At 47.4% G+C, this 16922-nt stretch overlaps 9 protein-coding genes across 9 annotated transcripts; 7 read left to right on the top strand and 2 right to left on the bottom strand.

Annotated features, from left to right (window-relative positions):
* Positions 1–1008: 1008 nt before the first annotated feature.
* On the top strand, positions 1009–1947 carry LY89DRAFT_724715 (uncharacterized protein; the record flags this gene model as incomplete). Its single annotated transcript, XM_018218923.1, has 2 exons — positions 1009–1263; positions 1613–1947. 2 exons carry the CDS (start codon positions 1009–1011, stop codon positions 1706–1708), a joined length of 351 nt encoding a protein of 116 aa, XP_018063023.1. The 3' UTR covers positions 1709–1947.
* A 19-nt stretch (positions 1948–1966) lies between these two features.
* On the top strand, positions 1967–3704 carry LY89DRAFT_322725 (S-adenosyl-L-methionine-dependent methyltransferase). Its single transcript, XM_018206726.1, has 4 exons — positions 1967–2632; positions 2686–2747; positions 2860–3002; positions 3051–3704. The coding sequence occupies exons 1-4, from the start codon at positions 2194–2196 to the stop codon at positions 3505–3507; spliced, it is 1101 nt and encodes a 366-aa protein (XP_018063022.1). The 5' UTR covers positions 1967–2193; the 3' UTR covers positions 3508–3704.
* An 88-nt stretch (positions 3705–3792) lies between these two features.
* Positions 3793–5575, top strand: LY89DRAFT_322773 (S-adenosyl-L-methionine-dependent methyltransferase). The gene is made up of 4 exons (XM_018206727.1): positions 3793–4326; positions 4373–4885; positions 4939–5288; positions 5366–5575. The coding sequence occupies exons 1-4, from the start codon at positions 4078–4080 to the stop codon at positions 5526–5528; spliced, it is 1275 nt and encodes a 424-aa protein (XP_018063021.1). The 5' UTR covers positions 3793–4077; the 3' UTR covers positions 5529–5575.
* A 26-nt stretch (positions 5576–5601) lies between these two features.
* On the bottom strand, positions 5602–7884 carry LY89DRAFT_690712 (amidase signature enzyme). The gene is made up of 3 exons (XM_018216149.1): positions 7468–7884; positions 7317–7419; positions 5602–7271 (listed from the first exon to the last, which is right to left on the bottom strand). The coding sequence occupies exons 1-3, from the start codon at positions 7584–7586 to the stop codon at positions 5679–5681; spliced, it is 1815 nt and encodes a 604-aa protein (XP_018063020.1). The 5' UTR covers positions 7587–7884; the 3' UTR covers positions 5602–5678.
* A 23-nt stretch (positions 7885–7907) lies between these two features.
* On the top strand, positions 7908–9471 carry LY89DRAFT_322718 (uncharacterized protein). The gene has a single exon (XM_018206725.1). It carries the CDS (start codon positions 8142–8144, stop codon positions 9249–9251), a length of 1110 nt encoding a protein of 369 aa, XP_018063019.1. The 5' UTR covers positions 7908–8141; the 3' UTR covers positions 9252–9471.
* A 324-nt stretch (positions 9472–9795) lies between these two features.
* On the top strand, positions 9796–10233 carry LY89DRAFT_741515 (uncharacterized protein; the record flags this gene model as incomplete). Its single annotated transcript, XM_018220716.1, has 1 exon — positions 9796–10233. The coding sequence occupies one exon, from the start codon at positions 9796–9798 to the stop codon at positions 10231–10233; it is 438 nt and encodes a 145-aa protein (XP_018063018.1).
* Positions 10234–10939: 706 nt separating this feature from the next.
* On the top strand, positions 10940–11913 carry LY89DRAFT_690711 (uncharacterized protein). The gene has a single exon (XM_018216148.1). The coding sequence runs from the start codon at positions 11126–11128 to the stop codon at positions 11858–11860; it is 735 nt and encodes a 244-aa protein (XP_018063017.1). The 5' UTR covers positions 10940–11125; the 3' UTR covers positions 11861–11913.
* A 912-nt stretch (positions 11914–12825) lies between these two features.
* On the top strand, positions 12826–14688 carry LY89DRAFT_711394 (FAD-binding domain-containing protein; the record flags this gene model as incomplete). Its single annotated transcript, XM_018217900.1, has 6 exons — positions 12826–13315; positions 13373–13558; positions 13611–13654; positions 13706–13966; positions 14017–14067; positions 14125–14688. 6 exons carry the CDS (start codon positions 12826–12828, stop codon positions 14650–14652), a joined length of 1560 nt encoding a protein of 519 aa, XP_018063016.1. The 3' UTR covers positions 14653–14688.
* A 1084-nt stretch (positions 14689–15772) lies between these two features.
* Positions 15773–16718, bottom strand: LY89DRAFT_658330 (HET-domain-containing protein; the record flags this gene model as incomplete). The annotated part of the gene is made up of 1 exon (XM_018212473.1): positions 15773–16718. A coding segment is annotated over exon 1 (918 nt), but the record flags the coding sequence as incomplete, so codon positions are not given.
* Between the last annotated feature and the right edge of the window lie 204 nt (positions 16719–16922).

Here is a 16922-nt window from a genome sequence, read left to right as displayed (position 1 = left end):
TCAATGTGCTGGGAATTTTGAGTATAAAGTCTTTTTCTCTTATCTCATTCGATTTTCATTCACACTATCAAACAATCTCAGCTATCACAAATTCACTACTTCGGACTTCAAGAGAAAAGATCAGATCTCACCATCATTCACCTCAAAATGAAGTTCCTCCTCCTCACCTTCTTCCTGGCCTCTATCCCAGCAAGCATCCTCGCTTCGCCCCTCACCTCACAACCTGAGTCTGCACCCTCTATCTAGCCAATCTCACTATCTCTCACACCAGGTACCTTCAGCCGATCGAATCTGAGTGGCAGAAACAGTTCTGGTAGTAGCGGAGCACCATTGAAGAAAAGAGACCTTTCAACAGGTGTTTTTGTCGGTATCGTGGCGGGAGGTTTCTTGGTTGTGTTCCTCCTGGTTGTTGCGTGGTGGGGTTTCATGAGGAGATGATAGGATTTAAGAGATGCTGGTGCTCGAGGGAGTGCAGGGAGATGAGAGAGAAGACGAAAGTGGGTGAAGCTTTATGGGAGAATGTGGATGAAAAGAGGATTGGGAAGTAAAGATGCCTTCTGAATCAAAGTGTGAATGGAGGGCGATAAGCCAAAATAGTATCCCAAAGCAAAAGGGTATTTAAAGACGCACCGTGGTTCATCTATTCCTCGGAGCACGCCACAACTTTGATCTTAATTCATCACCATATCTATCGATGAGTTGAAGAACGAGCTTTCTAAACAATATTTGAATCTCATTCATGGAAACCACGCCATAATATTGAAATGCCACTCACTAATGTCTCTTTTCATGAGCTGATTATAAACAAACTTTAGCACCGCTCAATACTCATTCACAACTAATCCAGAAACACAGTCAAAAACATTAGCCATTTCAGCTATAAATAAAGAGGATATCTCCTTGGAACTCTTATTCAAGTACTTCATACAACAACGAAGTAGAAGCAGAGATTGTTCGTTCCAAAGTCAAAGCACAAAACCAGACATTAGCCTCGAAACCACAGCAACAATGAAGCTCCTCATCACTATCACCCTTTGCTGCTTGGCTGTAGCAGTCTTGGCCTTCCGTCTCCAAGTACCAGCCTCAAGCTCTTTGGACGCAGCACCAACTTCAGCGCCATTCAAGATTTCAGTACCAGAGCCCGGCTTGAAGAACGAACAGCGAGCAACGCTGCCTGCTAAGCAGAACAAGATGCAAATGCGAAAGCGCGACATCTCAGAAGTCGGGTTGATTGGTGCCATTATTGGAGGTCTATTTGGTATGGTTTGTTGGCCATCTGCCTGCTGTCGATGTGTCATTAGGGTTGGGGGTGAAAGCTTGGAATAATGCGACGCAAATGTATTGCTACCGAGTGCAGAGCATTCATAGCACTTGACTAGTTCCTTCATCATCAATGCTCTCCATTCAAAACTTGAGTAAGAATCACAAGCATTAGAAACATGGTGTTAAACAGAAACGATACATAAAAGGAGGCCAAATCCTCATACAAATCTTCACAAGCGATAAACTATCTCAGCGTTCAATCGAAGCAAGTGGTACCGTCGCAATGAGACTTCTCACTTCCATCGCCCTCTGCTTTCTCGTGACAGCCACTGCTGCTTTGAAATAACAGAAACCGCCAACTTCTGTCGAGATGGCAATGATCTCAAGTCTGGTTATAGGAGCTTTGGGCCACTGGTGTATTGTGGACATTATGGACATTATGTAGAGATACACACCAAGACTTCATTCGTAACGGCAAATTGAAGACGACGAGGGAAAATGTAGCAGAATAACGTAGTGTCTTCTGAGAAACGTGAATTGATCGAGACTCGGGCCGCTAAGTCTTAGTCGGCCTCACTATAATTATGGGCGGCTCTGGCTGAGACGGTTCGTCAGGAATAGTTGCGGATGAGCCCGCTGCTAGTTTAAAAGTCTTAGTAGTTTAACAACCTGCAAAACATTGCATATCGACTAGAAATGACGCTCGAAGTGCTTAGATCCTTCACCGCTGCTCTGATTTCCAAGGCTGAGCCCAGCTGATGCAGCCCCACTGCTCGAAGACTCAGTGGCGTGCTGAGGAAGCAGGGGCATATCTTTCGCCCACAGTGTGGCCCATCAAGATGGTTTCCGAATTGTTTTCTATCAGTCATCTCTCAAGCATCGAGCCGCCAATGTACGTTAATGTCGGGACAACCAGATCTGCTCTAGACGATGGCAGAGATCGACCCAGTCCAGAAAGCTGAGGAACCTCAGCAGCGGTCCCCAAGATCGCCGACCGAGTCGCCCACTGCTCCAGCACAATCGACATTCCAGCAGACCCAAGCAGACATCGTCGCACATCAAGCGCAAACCACGATCGAAGCCGCACACGACTCCGAAGACGCTGGCTACGAAACCGACGCCGAGTCCCGTGCCTCGACATCAATCTCTTCCTCTGTACGAGACTTCGCATTTGAAAATGGCAGACGATACCACAAATTCAGAGAAGGGACATATCAATTTCCCAACGACGAGAGTGAACAAGAAAGAGAGGACATGAAGCATGCGATGGTCGTGAACCTTTGCGGCGGGAAGCTGCACTACGCCCCTTTGGAGAATCCGCAGAATATCATTGATGTCGGCACAGGGACTGGAATCTGGGCTATTGATAGTAGGACTATCATGTGGCATATACAAAGAAGAGCAGTTGCTAATGTGTCGCAGTGGGTGACGAATATCCAAGTGCCCAGGTTTTGGGTATTGATCTGAGTCCAATTCAACCTGCGGTAAGCATACCTTTTCTTCCTATTATCCGAGATAATTGTGCAGAATGTTGGTAATCTGCACATACTTCTCGATTGTCCCACATGAAAACAACTTTACTGATCCAGCTCACAGTGGGTGCCTCCCAACGTCAGGTTCATGGTGGACGATGCAGAAAGTCGTTGGCTACATCCACTCGATTCTTTCGACTTTATTCACATTAGGCATATGAACTCCTCTATAAAGAAGTGGCCTAAGCTTTTGACAGAAGCATATGAGTGAGTGCTACCATATATGATGAATACGTGTTCTGATATCTCATTCAGTCATATTCAACCCGGCGGCTGGATCGAGCTTCAAGAATTGGAATTCGTAACGCTATGCGACGACGGCACTATGAAAGACGATTACACCGTTTACAGATTCTTGACTCTCATCAAGGAAGGGCTTGCAGTATTTGGTGTCGACTTGCTTGCTATGAGGCGCAATGCAGAATTGCTTCGCGACGCGGGCTTCGTCAATGTTGAAGAGAAAGTCTTCAAGATTCCCCTCGGCATATGGCCGAGAAACAAGACAATGAAATTGATAGGGCTATATTTGAGGAGTGTCATCTACGATGGATTACAAGGAATTGCTTTGGGCCCGTTCACACGGGCTCTCAAATGGACACCAGAAGAGGTGGAGCTGTTCTTGGTGGATGTCAGAAAGAGCTTGATGGATGCGAGCACACATTCGTATCTTCCATTCCATGTTGTATATGGCCAAAAGCCTCTCAATGCTTGAGCTCGAACACTGGATGTCGTTTACTGCCTCGATCATTCGAGTACTAGCTATTGTTTACAAACATGGATAAGGTTATCTTTTCCCGACAATCTCTGCCGATTAAGGTGCAGCGACATCTCTTGACTCCAGGCACAGGACACATGAAGTTATGGAGACGAAAAAAGAACAACTACAACCCACAGCTGGAGCTACGGCCAATCTACCCCGGCTTGACAGGACCACACTCGCACTATTTCGATTTAGAGGGGGAGACTCGAACGGCAGAGCCCGCTAACTTGAAGAAGCAATCTCCGAATTTCCCCTCGTCTAGCGTGGAGCCACTTTCTGCAGCACAAACACAGGCTCCACAAGATCCAATCACTCAGTCATCGTGCGTTATTAGACTTGCCGTCCCATGCAGCTGTTTCATGAACCAATAATCTTCTATGTTCTCATCCAATGCAGTGGAACTTCAGATAACACGAGCGCTCCCGTGGAACTGCGACCCCGGATCTTGAGGAACCGAGATATTCTTTCGTCCGAAAGCAAGAAGTTGATCATCCGACCCCAGTATCTGGAACATAACGAGCGATGTCATCCCTCAAGAGAATCACAGCCCTCTCAGATGAGATCTCAAAGAACAGCAAAACTGTCACGGATTACCTATCCGAGAAAGGCCTCGAGGCTGCGTCATTCGATGTCGATGGGTTAGCTGAATTCCCTATAAACCCTAGTGATGAGGAAGCTTTCAAGGCAAGATTGGCTCTCATCGCGGCTACGAGGGAGCTCCATGACTTATCTCTTGGCCCAAAAGAAGGTCTCCGATATCTAGCATGGGATGTGAGGAAGCCCCATTCTTAGTTGGACTGCGTCTAACACCTTTTAGTCTGCGAATCAACTCTCGCTCCAAGCAGTATATGAATTCAAATTGGCTGAAGCAGTTCCACTGTCTGGTTCAATCTCTTACCAAGATCTCTCCGAAAAAGTCAATGTACCTATGTTGAACCTTCGCCGAGTAATTCGCCATGCGATGACAAATCACATCTTCCACGAACCAGAGAAAGGCTTCGTAGCACATACTCGCACTTCTCGTTTGTTACTCGAGGATCTGCCCCTCAGTAGCTGGGTTGGCTTCATGACGAACGATCTGTGGCTTCCCATTGCCAACGTTGTGAAGGCTATGAAGAAGTGGCCTGGAAGTGGGGAAAGTAACGAGACAAGCGTCAATCTCGCCTACGGGACGGACACCAACTGGTTCGATTGGTTGCAAGAAGACAAAGACTTGGCGAAGAGGTATGGCCTTGCTATGCAAGCTCATGGTGGCGGAGAGGGTTTTGCAATTAGCCATACAGTCAATGGATATCCTTGGGGCGAACTGGGCGAAGCAACTGTCGTTGATGTGAGTTGACTCGTCGCCTTCCTCAAGAATTCATGGCTGATGATCTGAACAAGATGGGCGGAAGCCAAGGTTATGTCTCATTCGCAATAGCTGAACAGTTCCCTAAGCTCAATTTCATCGTCCAGGATACAGCTGGCATGCGAGTGTCTTCAACAATTGCCAAAGTACCAGAGCACCTTACTGATCGAGTCCAACTCACAACTCACGATTTCTTTACTCCACAAACTGTAGACGCGCAAGTCTACTTCTTCAGATGGATCTTTCATGGCTTTTCTGAGAAGTATTGCATCAAGATCCTGCAAGCACTTACTCCAGCTCTGAAGACGGGGGCCAAGATTGTGATAAATGACGGAACTTTGCCCGAACCAGGCACAGCAGGTTATGTGGAGGAGAAAAGTATGAGGTATGACCTGCTTTCATACCGAGGGAATAGCCGGGGGCAGAGGCTTCATAGAACATTCTGCTGACTATAAGTGACAGGACTATGGATTTGTTCATGCAGATCACCGTGAATGCCAGAGAACGAGAAGTGGATGATTGGGCTGAGCTCTTCAAACAAGCGGATGAAAGATACAAATTCCTAAAAGCATGGAAGCCAGAGAAGAGTCGAATGTGGTTCATAGAGGCCGAGTGGACCGGGTGATACTTGTTCCTTCTAGTCCGTGGGCTATGATAGTTCGAGGCCATTCCTCCTCATCAATCGCCGAATTGATATGGAGTTGGGGTATGTTTTGAATATTCTTAAACTGAATACTACAAAATAAATTACAATTATTCACAGCATCTCGAGCTCTCATGTCGCCACCTTCTTTCGAGCATTTACAAGAATATCTACCCAGTTTGATGGTCTCACTCTTCCACCGCCACCAATAACATCAGTGCCCTCATTTGAGAGGCCGAGCCATTTCTCCATGACTCGACCCCAGGCGAGTAGTTCATCTTCGCCGCCCCACTCTGCCATAGCCATCAGTCCTAGTGGAATTTTGCCTTCGCCTTTTACAGGTTCGGCATAGCCGTAAGGAACAGTAATTGCGGGGTTGCCGCAGAAATTCGCCAGCCATACGAACTGCATGCTTCGAATGCTAGTATTGCCGTCCGTAATGCCATGCGTCAAATCCGCCTGCTTACGAATCGGCCAGCCAGACATCGGTGTAGTTGGAGTTATGATGAGTAGACCCGGATACTTCTTGTAAAGAAATGCCAGGTGCTGCATCAGCATGTTCCGTAGCTGCTGGGCGAGAAGAAAATCTTGAGCAGGAGTTTGATCGCCAACTCCCAGAAGGACCTTATTAGCAGCATTCAAGCCACTGAACCAGTTGTTAGGATACATGGGATCTGAACGAGACCCATTTGTCATCTCGGAGAGAATGGTCATCGCGTGTGCGAGTTGTCCTTCAGGAAGATATGGCAGGTCAATAGCAACGCGTTTGTAACCATGCCGTTCGAGGTGACTCATAGCATTACTCCACGCTGAGCTTTTATTATCAGCTCGTATCCACTCCGAGTCAACCAAGCCAATATATCTGGTCTTTTTAGGGTCAAGTTCCATGGTCAAAGGACCAGGTGGGGCAAATAGTGACGATATAGGATGTTTGGGTTCTGGAACTGCCATGGTTCGATATGCCATTTCGAGGTCTGCCATGGTTGCAGCCAGTGGTCCAGTGACAGTGACAGTACTTCCTGTATCTTCAAGTCGATTGTGCGATGGCTTCAGGCCGTAAACACCGCAGAATGATGATGGAATTCGAATACTTCCGCCTCCATCTGCACCAAGAGCAAACGGCACGAGGCCGGCTGCGACGACGTAGGCAGACCCGCCTGAAGACCCGCCAGTATAGTATTGGTCATTGTGAGGATTGCGTGGAGTTCCCCAATTTGGATTGTTGTTAGTCGTATCCGCACCAAGCTCATGCATGTTCAGCTTTCCAAGAATGATAGCACCGGATTCTTGGAGCAGCTGCGCAGGTCTAGTCGATTTCGTCGCAATCTTGAAGAATTCGTCATTTCTCTTCCGACCTCCTGTAGTCCTGTAGCCAGCGACGTCACCTTCGTCTTTAACCGCAGTGGGGATTCCATCCATGATACCCAGATGCTTACCAGCTTTGTACCTCTCCGTCGATGCTTTGGCGGCGTCCATAATGAGATCTGTTTTGCTGTCGATGAAGGCGATCGAGTGATGACTGGGTGATTGGACATCTCTTCTGATGATAGGGAGCAGGTACTCGACAACGTTCAAGGGTGTCAATTGCCCGGATAAGTACATTTCATGATAGTCCATAATCGAATAGTAACGTCCCGGCAGGTCTTGCGATTGTTTTGGGAAGAACTGCGGATCGATTTGCAGAGGATCATGTGGCGTTGAAACTGTCAGTGGAATGACGGTAGGCTATAAATATTAATGATAGCTATATAGGGTAGAAGGATCAGTTACATCATATCTTGGTGTGTAATCACGAAGGTGAGGAACTTTCCTCAAACCGTCGAATCCAGCATTGTGCCATAGGTATTTCTGAGCAGGCTGGACCTTGGTAATTCTGGTTCTCATTAGTTTGAGCCCAATTGAAGCGGAACAGAAGTCTCACAGCCATGCTCCAATGGCAAGTAGTCGGCCTGAGAAGACGGGATTCGCATCATCTTCCTTTTTGTACGGGACTTTGGGGGCCTCAACTGCAAGAGGGTAGTTGGCAAAGCGCTTGGGCATATCTTGTTGAGTATCTATCATGGCGAAGGATGAAAAGGCTGGAGGACAATGCTATTTACACTGGGGTCGAGTTCGAGCTAGTACTTCAGCTCGACGGTATCAGTCATAAGGTGGTGGCCCGATATGCCTCCAGGAGACTAGTTCGCGAAGAAATTGAAAGTCGACTTAATAGTTCAAGGGAGGACAAATCAACAACAAGACATTGTCGGGAGTTGCAATGAACACGAGAAAGAATCCTGATGTCGGCGGACGTGCAATCCAACTTTGAATATCGTGTCATCGGGAGATCAGATTAACCTTAAAGTTGGTTGGGTCCTCAGCCGCTCGGCTCGCTTGCTCGTTGTTACAGATGCTGTTGGACCTTTTTGGGAATTCTGCCACAGCTTCCCGCCTTACATCTCAAATACGCCTCCGCCGCTCTTGGCACATAAGAGCGAACGGGCATTGCTGAAGGCGAGCACTGCACTGCCCTGTGACATCAGAAGAGGGTCATATGTCTCCCGTTCGAAGGTCAAGTAAAGATTCTAATTCAGTTTTCATTCAGTCGTACTCCTAATGTGCTTCGGCAGCAAATCGAGAGCAGAGGATCTCTCGGCCCAACAGGAAGACTCCAACCCCAACTCAAGACCACTTGAATCAATTCCAGCTCCGAGCAACTCAAGCAAAATGCCACAGGAAAATTACGCTCCGCCACCTGGCCCACCACCATCGCACACGAACGTCGATAGCTACAGTCCTCCCGCGGGCCCTCCTCCAAACAGACAGGACGATTATGCTCCTCCCCCAGGGCCTCCTCCTTCACAACAACCTCAACACGATTGGCAGACTGCCGTGCCGGATACTTCTCTGCTGCCACCTCCACCTTCATTCTTCTCGGGAAACCAGCGAAGCTCTACAAATAATGCGACGGAAAGGGAAGCGGAACAGGGTGAAGAATGGTGCAAACGAAATACTATGACCGCGCCCATCACCTTCCCTGAAGCAGCTCTCGAAGCACTGGCTGAAGGACATATCGGAGTCATAACACCTCGCAATTATCAAGGCACATTGGATCGTCCAAGACCTGGAATTTGGGCTGGAAAGACGAAGTCAAGTTGTCCAGACTCTTGCATTACCTCTACGATTCCACTCTATTCTGTCATGGCACATTTTCCTATGAGAACAGGGAAAAGCAAAATAATATACTACGAGGTCAGGATCGCGAAGAGAAATAGAAGAGAAGTCAGTCTTGCGATGGGATTTGGTGCTTCTCCTTACCCTACCTTTCGACTTCCTGGTTGGCACCGGGGTTGCTTGGCCGTTCATGGTGATGATGGAAGCAAATATATCAATGATCGTTGGGGTGGAAAAGACTTCACACAACCATTTAAACCTGGAGAAAACGTGGGCATTGGAATGTCCTTCACAGCCAGAGACTTGAATGCTCCACCATCATATGATGCCGCTCCATCCGGAGTTCAAACACCGATCAATGTCGAGATATTCTTCACGAGGAATGGTATGAAAGACGGTGGCTGGAACTTACACGAGGAAGGAGACGCGGAGCAAGACCTGCCTGTTATAGGACTGGAAGGATACAACGACATCTATGCAGCGATTGGTACCTTTGAGGCCGTGGAGTTCGAGATCTTGTTCAATCCTTCTGATTGGATGTTCCGTCCCTGACTAGACTGCTTTAAAGTACTCTTTGGGTGAGCGCGTGCGAGGAAATATTGCTGCTTGTATATTGCAATGATTTTAGCTTTCACATTTTGGAAGGGTCACATCGGTCGGATATCACAAGACTAGCTCTATGCCTTCAAACAATTACTTTTCCAATGTGGGGATTCCTGCTATGGAGTACATCATCGTATTCATTACATGACGTCTTACCATCAGGAAAAGTCATACCTTTTCAACTCATAAGTATGGGTGCTAGTACGCGCTATCGCAGCTAGAATCGATCTAGAATTGCTCCAGAAGGGCCCGACATTCGTGTGATGACCACTTTGGCAGGTCAATTTCTTAGCTTCCCCACGAATTCAATTATCAGGTTCCCCATATTTGGACTGCCTTCGCTGTCATTTGAACAATTACTACCTCACTCGTTGGCAACTCATCTCCAATGTCCGAACGTCCAAACTCAGCACAGAAGCATGTTTTTTTTCCAAGTCAAATACCTCCTGCTTATAGCGAACAGCACGAGATTTCGACATCCACAAAGCCAACCATGGAAAAGAGCAAGGAAGCTTCCGTCGAGAAATGCAGAGACGGCAAAGAGGGCCAAAAATCCGCAAGCGCCAACGCCAAATCATACAAGGGACTGCTCAAGAGTCTCGCAAGAATGAGACAGCAACCGAACCGACACGAAGAACTTGCTTCGAAGACATCTCAGTGGACATGGACCAATAAACAATGCCGAGAGTGGATTACAGCAGTTAGTGTATGGTATTTGGGATACGATGAGGTCGATGGAGAGAAAGCTGCGGCAAAGTTCCAAGGATTTGGACCTTCGTTATTTGCTACCACGATCCGGAACTGGGAAATGATATTTGGCAACAAGCACAAAGCACACTCTGTATGCATGTTGATATACAATTTGCAGAGAGAAAAGGGTGCAGTCCCTAGAAGTATTGGAGTGCACGATCCTTGGAAGGAGGTACAGTGAGGTTGTGACTTGGCATTGGCCGTCTCCAAAGCATCTTATTGGAAAATATTGCCTAGGAGAGGGACCAGCTCGAACGAAAATCCATCCAATAAACTCTCCAATGTAAGATGTGCATCATAATCTTCTTTCTCCCCAATCGGCTTGTACCATGCATCGCAATCACCCCACGAAAATCCATCTTTCTGTCCTCACCTAACCGAAGCAAACGCAACTCTACTCAAGTCTGTACGGGACTCCGGGAGCTCCAAATAAGCCCGTGTCTGCTCAAATAGAAAAGGTTAGCAATGCTAGAAGCAAGTGGACGGAATCATGAATTCTCCTGTTATTGAGCATGGATCTCGGAATGAACTCAAGCTATGGAACTCCGATATGTAGCCTATACATACCTGAAGTTATGAAAGAGCCACACGTGTTCGTGAGACGGTTTGCTCAGAGTCCAATACTGGTGGTTGCTACAAGAGACGGGGAGCAGCCATAAAGCGCTGGTTGCAGGTGTGCACCCTCCAAGTGAACTCCGGCAGCAGAAGGGATCGAAGGTCTTGGTAGGCTAGGAGAAGAGCAACAGGAAGTGAGGCAGTCGTACGCAAGGCTATCAACATGTAACTGATGAGGCTTTTCGGATACAATTAGAGCTGTTACATGGATAGGGTAGGCTGACAGCTCATTAAGAAGAAACGAGATCACGTGCTTTACATTAAGGGGGGTGGTTCGTGACACTCAACGCGGGACAAGGATTATCTATTCTTGGTGTGAGCATTTATCAATGACACTCAATGAGTATCAAAAGATTGATACCTCTCCCAAAGAGGAGGAAAGCTGATCATTGAAATACGTCCTCCGCCTCAAGGATTTGATTCTGGTATTTCATGATTCTCCATCACCGCGACCCAGAATGGGTAGCACGTGCTCAGGGATTCGTCGAATAAGGATTCGACCAGGAGAGGTTGAGCATGTAGCACCACCACCTTACGAGCCAGGAAGGAGGACAATTGTAAGCTCCGATCAATTGCACAAAGACGATGCGCCAGAACTTTCAGCTCACCCAGCATTGAGGGACCAGCTCGTGCTAAGCCATGAATCAACTACATCACAGTCCCGAATTACTCCACCACACCTATCGGCATCGACTTTTGTCTCATCAGATGTTCCGATTCCACCACAAGCCCATATCGGTTCAAGGCCACCAGCTGCAAATAACAATTTAGCACCTGTTCTAGTTGTAGTATCATCCATTCCAGACGACGAAACGAGCATAACAGCTGCCACAACCCCATTATGGCGATGGAAAAATTCCCAATGTCAAGCTTGGATTGCAGCGGTCCTCAGCGAATACTCTGGCAAGTCGACCGAAGTAGCAAAAGAACTCGCAGCAGGATTCAAGGGCTGGGGGCCAAACTTGTACATGAAGGAATGGAAGCAATGGAATTCATGGCTGGGACAAGATGGCCAAGCGATCTTCGCCCTCTTGATGGAGGTTCATGGGCAGGAGGGTGCAGTACCGGTTACAGTTGAGATAGCGCACTACGCAGTGGAAGATAGAAAGCGGGCTGAGCGAGAGAAGGATTCAAAAACCGAGCGTTTGGCAAAGGTTCGGGAAGCGCAGAGCAGGAGAAGTAGAAGGGACTGACACCGGACTGTCAGATATGCATGCCGGCACTCCACCTCGGTTACAGTACGGACAACTTCCAAGAAGCAGTCGTTACCAGACTTTGTAATGTTCAATGTAATAAATGCTTTGCCTCATCTCACATGAAAATTGGGTGAAAGTTGCTCGCTCGGTTCGGTAGATGTGGAAATTGCAGAGTCGATCAGAGATCAGCAACGCCAAGGTGCACAGTGGGGAAGTGGCCCCGTGGGGTGGTAACGCTAGCCTCCAAGCGAGCTCTCCTCGGTTAAAACCTCGAAGATCAAGATTTTCGGATGACAATGCTCAAGCATTGTTCCATGTGCGGAGGTATGTCCACTCATATTTGCCAGGAAAGACGGATACGACACGAGAAAAAAAATCGAATAGAGGCATCCTCGGAAGGATACGAGCACAGAGAGATCAAACAACTATGGAATGACGAAACTGTTTTTCAGGCATCACCAAATGTGCTTTTGCCTGATTAGAAGCTATTGGTGCCAACGAATTGCCAACAAATCCATTATCCGAGACCATTTCGATGTCGTCCAGGTCCTTAAATCGGATACAGTACCGAACTGAACCAGGCTGGGCTGGGCTGGGCAGCGCGGCTCGGTTCAGGACATTCTGTAAGGGCAAGGTTGTCATCATTAATTAAGGTCAGAACGGCGTTGGTCTCTTTCGTTCACCGCATGCCTGTCCGTTGAACATTTCTGCTGATCTTTTCCTACAAATGGCAGTAAGACGCCGTGCAGCCCTTCCTCGTGCACTCTTTGATAGTCTCTTTAACTACTCGACCTGCGGGGTCATGGAATACTCTCATCGGCACATGCTATTTCGAGACACTTCTGCGAGCTGAGCTTCGTAGCGTATTGGAGCTCATGGTTGGTGATTGAAGCCAATGCCATTTATACATCTCGTGTCCTTCCTTTGTATAGATAATTCTGTAAAAGAAAAGGTCACCCAAAATGGGTGTCAACGTCCGCCATTCCTTGCTCAGCGCTCTGGCATTATCATTTCCCCTCACTCGAGCGGCATCTTCAGTCAATGCCACAGCAGCATGTCAATCTATCTCTGCAACTGGCACAGAAGTCTTGACTTTGGCTGACGCACTTAACCCTCAATGGACTGATGCACAGAGCCATTATTGGAGCGCCGCAAACGCTGACTTGCAACCGGCCTGTGCAGTATACCCTACCTCTGCCTTAGCAGTATCCCAGATTGTTTCTATCCTCCAAAATAATACTGGGGTTCCCTTTGCAGTGAAAAGTGGCGGCCATAACCCCAATGTTGGCTATTCTTCCGTCGAGGGCGGTGTGCTCATTTCTATGAGCAATCTCTCATCGACTGTCTTGTCAGAAGATACAACTACGGCAGATATAGGGCCAGGCGCAAGATGGGTTCAGGTTGCAGAAGCGCTGGATGGGACTGGAGTGACGGTTGTGAGTGGTCGTCTTGGTAAGTATGATTTCCTAGAGGAAGCAAAATCTTGTGAAGCTGACCATGTAAAATCAGGCGATGTTGGTGTTGGTGGACTCACCCTTGGTGGCGGGCTGAGCTTTCTTAGCGCTGAGTATGGCTTGGTCTGTGACAATGTCATCAACTACGAAGTTGTTCTTGCGAACGCTTCCATTGTCAATGCAAATGCCTCTAGCAATTCCGATTTATACTGGGCGCTGAAAGGCGGCGGAAATCAATTTGGTATGATTCCCTCCATCGCTCCGAAACGGATCTCACGTTGACATCCAAAAAGGAATTGTAACGAAGTTCACCATGAAGACCCATCCGATCGGTCAGGTTTGTGACAACGGCAGACGTAACCTGAACACTCCAGGCTGATTTTGCCAGATTTGGGGCGGCATCCGATCGTATGCTGCAACCGAAGCAGAGGCGCTTTTGAACGCGACGGAGAACTTCAACGAGAACTACGACAAAGATCCGAAAGCCGCTGTGATTGTAACTGGAGAGATAGCTATCGACAGTCTTCTGGAAATTTTTGTTGTGTTCTTCTTCTACGATGGGCCCACTGCGCCCGCCGGTATCTTCGACGAATTTAATGCCATCCCGTTTTTGACTGACGGCACGGAAACTCGAAGTTATTATGACTTGGTAGGTCATCACTCTGATATGAGGTTTTTCGCCCCTGACCCGAGTTGTAGATCAACAGCGATGATGGCACCAACCTCTATGGATTGAGATATCTAATTCGAGTAAGAATACCGGATTCGTTGAACATGGATGCCATCTAAATAGCTAATTGTGTATAGGCCACCACTCTTCCAAACCTTCCGAACGCTACAGGGAAAGCATTGTACAACTATCACTATAATGAATGGAGAAATTACGTTATGACGGAAGGTATTCTCCACCCAGGATTCATTTTCAGCCTTGCCTTTCAACCCATGCCCTACATCATTCCCGCTGAATCAGTCGCAGCTGGAGGTAATGCATTAGGCATGAATCCAGCTGAAGGAGACCGAATGTGGATGGAGTATGATATTTCCTGGTTGACAGCGTTGGGTGATGATGATGCTCACGCAATGTCGATGAATATCACAGCCACCATTGACGAATATGCCAAAACAGTATATGCTGGAATTAAAAACACTCACTTTGAGGCGGGAAACTTGGAAGAGGAGGAGTACAACCCAATTTTCATGAATGATGCTATGTATGACCAAATGCCTCTGCAGAGCTATGAGAATGATGGGTATATAAAACTGAAGGCTATTCAACAGAGCGTAGACCCGACTGGGTTCTTCCCAAGTCGAACTGGAGGCTTTAAGTTCACATAGCATCAGTATACAGAGAAATGGCACAGCAGATACCTTATACGTTGAGAAGCAGAGAAATTACACCCATAACATCCTTCTCGAAAATCTGCGTTGTCCTTCATATCCTGAGACTATCAAGGAGTTTGATATTTCAATGAATAGCGAACAGAGTATCTGGACAGTCCGGCCTTGGAGACGCCCAGACATAATATGGTCTTCCCATACGTTCTGACTCGCGTAGCCATTGGATCGGGCCACAACCCACGTATGTGCAGGATATAATGTCAAGCGAGGGATAATTATTGGCCTCCTCGAATTCAGCACCTAGTGACTGCCTTATTAGAACTTTGTTCGCTGGTGAAGGTTCCTGTTCATCGCGGCGGAAGAGAAAAATATCCTTGCGGCTAAAGTGGGTTCCAATGAGATCGCCGACGCAAGAATGTGCTGGTGCAAAGCAGAATTTGATGTCTTTGCCTTTCTGGGCCAATGCTAGCCGGCTTCCACTCTCTAATCTGTCTTCATGTTTGGCTTGGACGGATAGTTCATAAGTCATCTGGACAAGGAATCCGAGTAGTACGCGTGAATCAGTTGCTCTCTCATCGAGAATGTTTCGAGTCGTCTCTGGAAGATTGGCAACATGTTCCGATATACAATTTGGATTAGTTTTGAGATAGTCCTCTAAGTAGCTTTTCACTTCCTCTGTGGTAATATTAGGATGTGCGGTTGTCCCGACAAAATCCTTCGACCACTTTTTGTAGTAGTAAGCGCAGTATGTGAGTAATACTTCAATGACGCCTTGCATTTCCGTTGTCGGTAAAAACTCCAATATGGCCCTTGCTTGATCAGTTGCAAGATATAGTTTGTCGAGCCTCTTCACAAGGTCACTCAGGAGCTCCTCAGAAGCGATGTACGCAATCCTTCCAGTAAGATAGCCTGGGACAACAAGAACGCCTGGTATCTCAGTGAATCTAAACTTTGGAGGACTTGTGCCAAATGTTGTGTTGATTGGAATGCGTGCTTTATTCGACATAGATTCTAGTTCAACTGACCAATCCGGCACCCATGTCGGCAATCCTGAGCGAGTGTGCAAATCCACCTTTTCCACAAGGGTAAGGACAGAGAAGAAGTCGCTGTTATTATCGATATACCGAGCGGTTTCTTCGTACACCTGTGCTTTTGACTTGGAGTAATCGATAGTAATGTGTGACTTGAGTTGAGACTCGGAGATTCCCAAGTGCGCATAAATCATATCCTTCGGATCCGTGACACCAAGACCTCGCCTGGCTTGAAGAACATCGAGAATAGTGATCTTGAATTCGCTCTCTGCCCCCATATACATTCTACCCTGGAGCTTGCCTCTTATCTGACACATCTCGTGAAAGAGCTTGCGACGAGTTGATAATGACTGCACGGTGACAGCTTCTCCTTCTATCATTTTCGAGAAATGATTCCACCGTACACGAACACGGCCAATCTGGACCCTCGGATCTGGTGATAGTGCCAATTCTTGTAGAATCCAAACCCTCCCAAACCATGGATACTCAAGCATGCCCTGTGGAGACCCTGAATCCGCCTGTTTGTCACTTGATTCCCGTGATAAACTCAGAGCTTCCATCTTTTGGAGGAACAGTTCATGCTCGGAATAGGATGGGCCCAGAAATATTATTGTGTGTCGAGCAGTCGCATAAATGGAATCCATGATAGCGACCTGCGTATTGCGGTCTTGGACGTCACCTTGATTGATGCAGATGCCATCAGCCCAGATGCGCAGTATTCTGCTTGGATCGCGGACATGCCGGAGAGCCTGATCCAGTGAAGCGGTGATCTCGAGGTATTTTCCATCCACGAGAACCGACTTGTTCTCAACAGCCTTGCCCCAAACATAAGATATAGCTATATAGTGCTCGACAACATCGTCGTCGCATTCTTGCAAGCGTGCATCGATAAGTGAACAGATTAGCCCAGCCTCCAGGTCATCCGAGGGATGAAGCAGAATGAGTCTTATAGTCCCTGATTGAGTTATCTTCGAATACTCGTAGGTTCCGTTGTCATCCTCCATCGTTGCTTGTCTTACTAGTGACACAAATATGAGTATCTTGCTCGGTCCTGTCGCATTCTTAGCAGCAGCGTCGCTATACTTATTTGAAGTGCCACTTGACAAATCTCGCTGCGTCGATTCGTGGTTGCTTTTGATTGGCATGCACACCAAGTCACATGCAGAGAGGCTGAGTCGAATAAGAGATAACCCAAAATACAATCAGAACCATCAAAATAAAAACACTGAAAGTAAT

This window comes from Mollisia scopiformis (genome assembly GCF_001500285.1).
Source record: "Mollisia scopiformis unplaced genomic scaffold LY89scaffold_31, whole genome shotgun sequence".
Lineage (NCBI taxonomy): Eukaryota > Fungi > Ascomycota > Leotiomycetes > Helotiales > Mollisiaceae > Mollisia > Mollisia scopiformis.
Note: the sequence above shows the minus strand (reverse complement) of the source record. Positions and strands in the feature narration are given on the sequence as shown.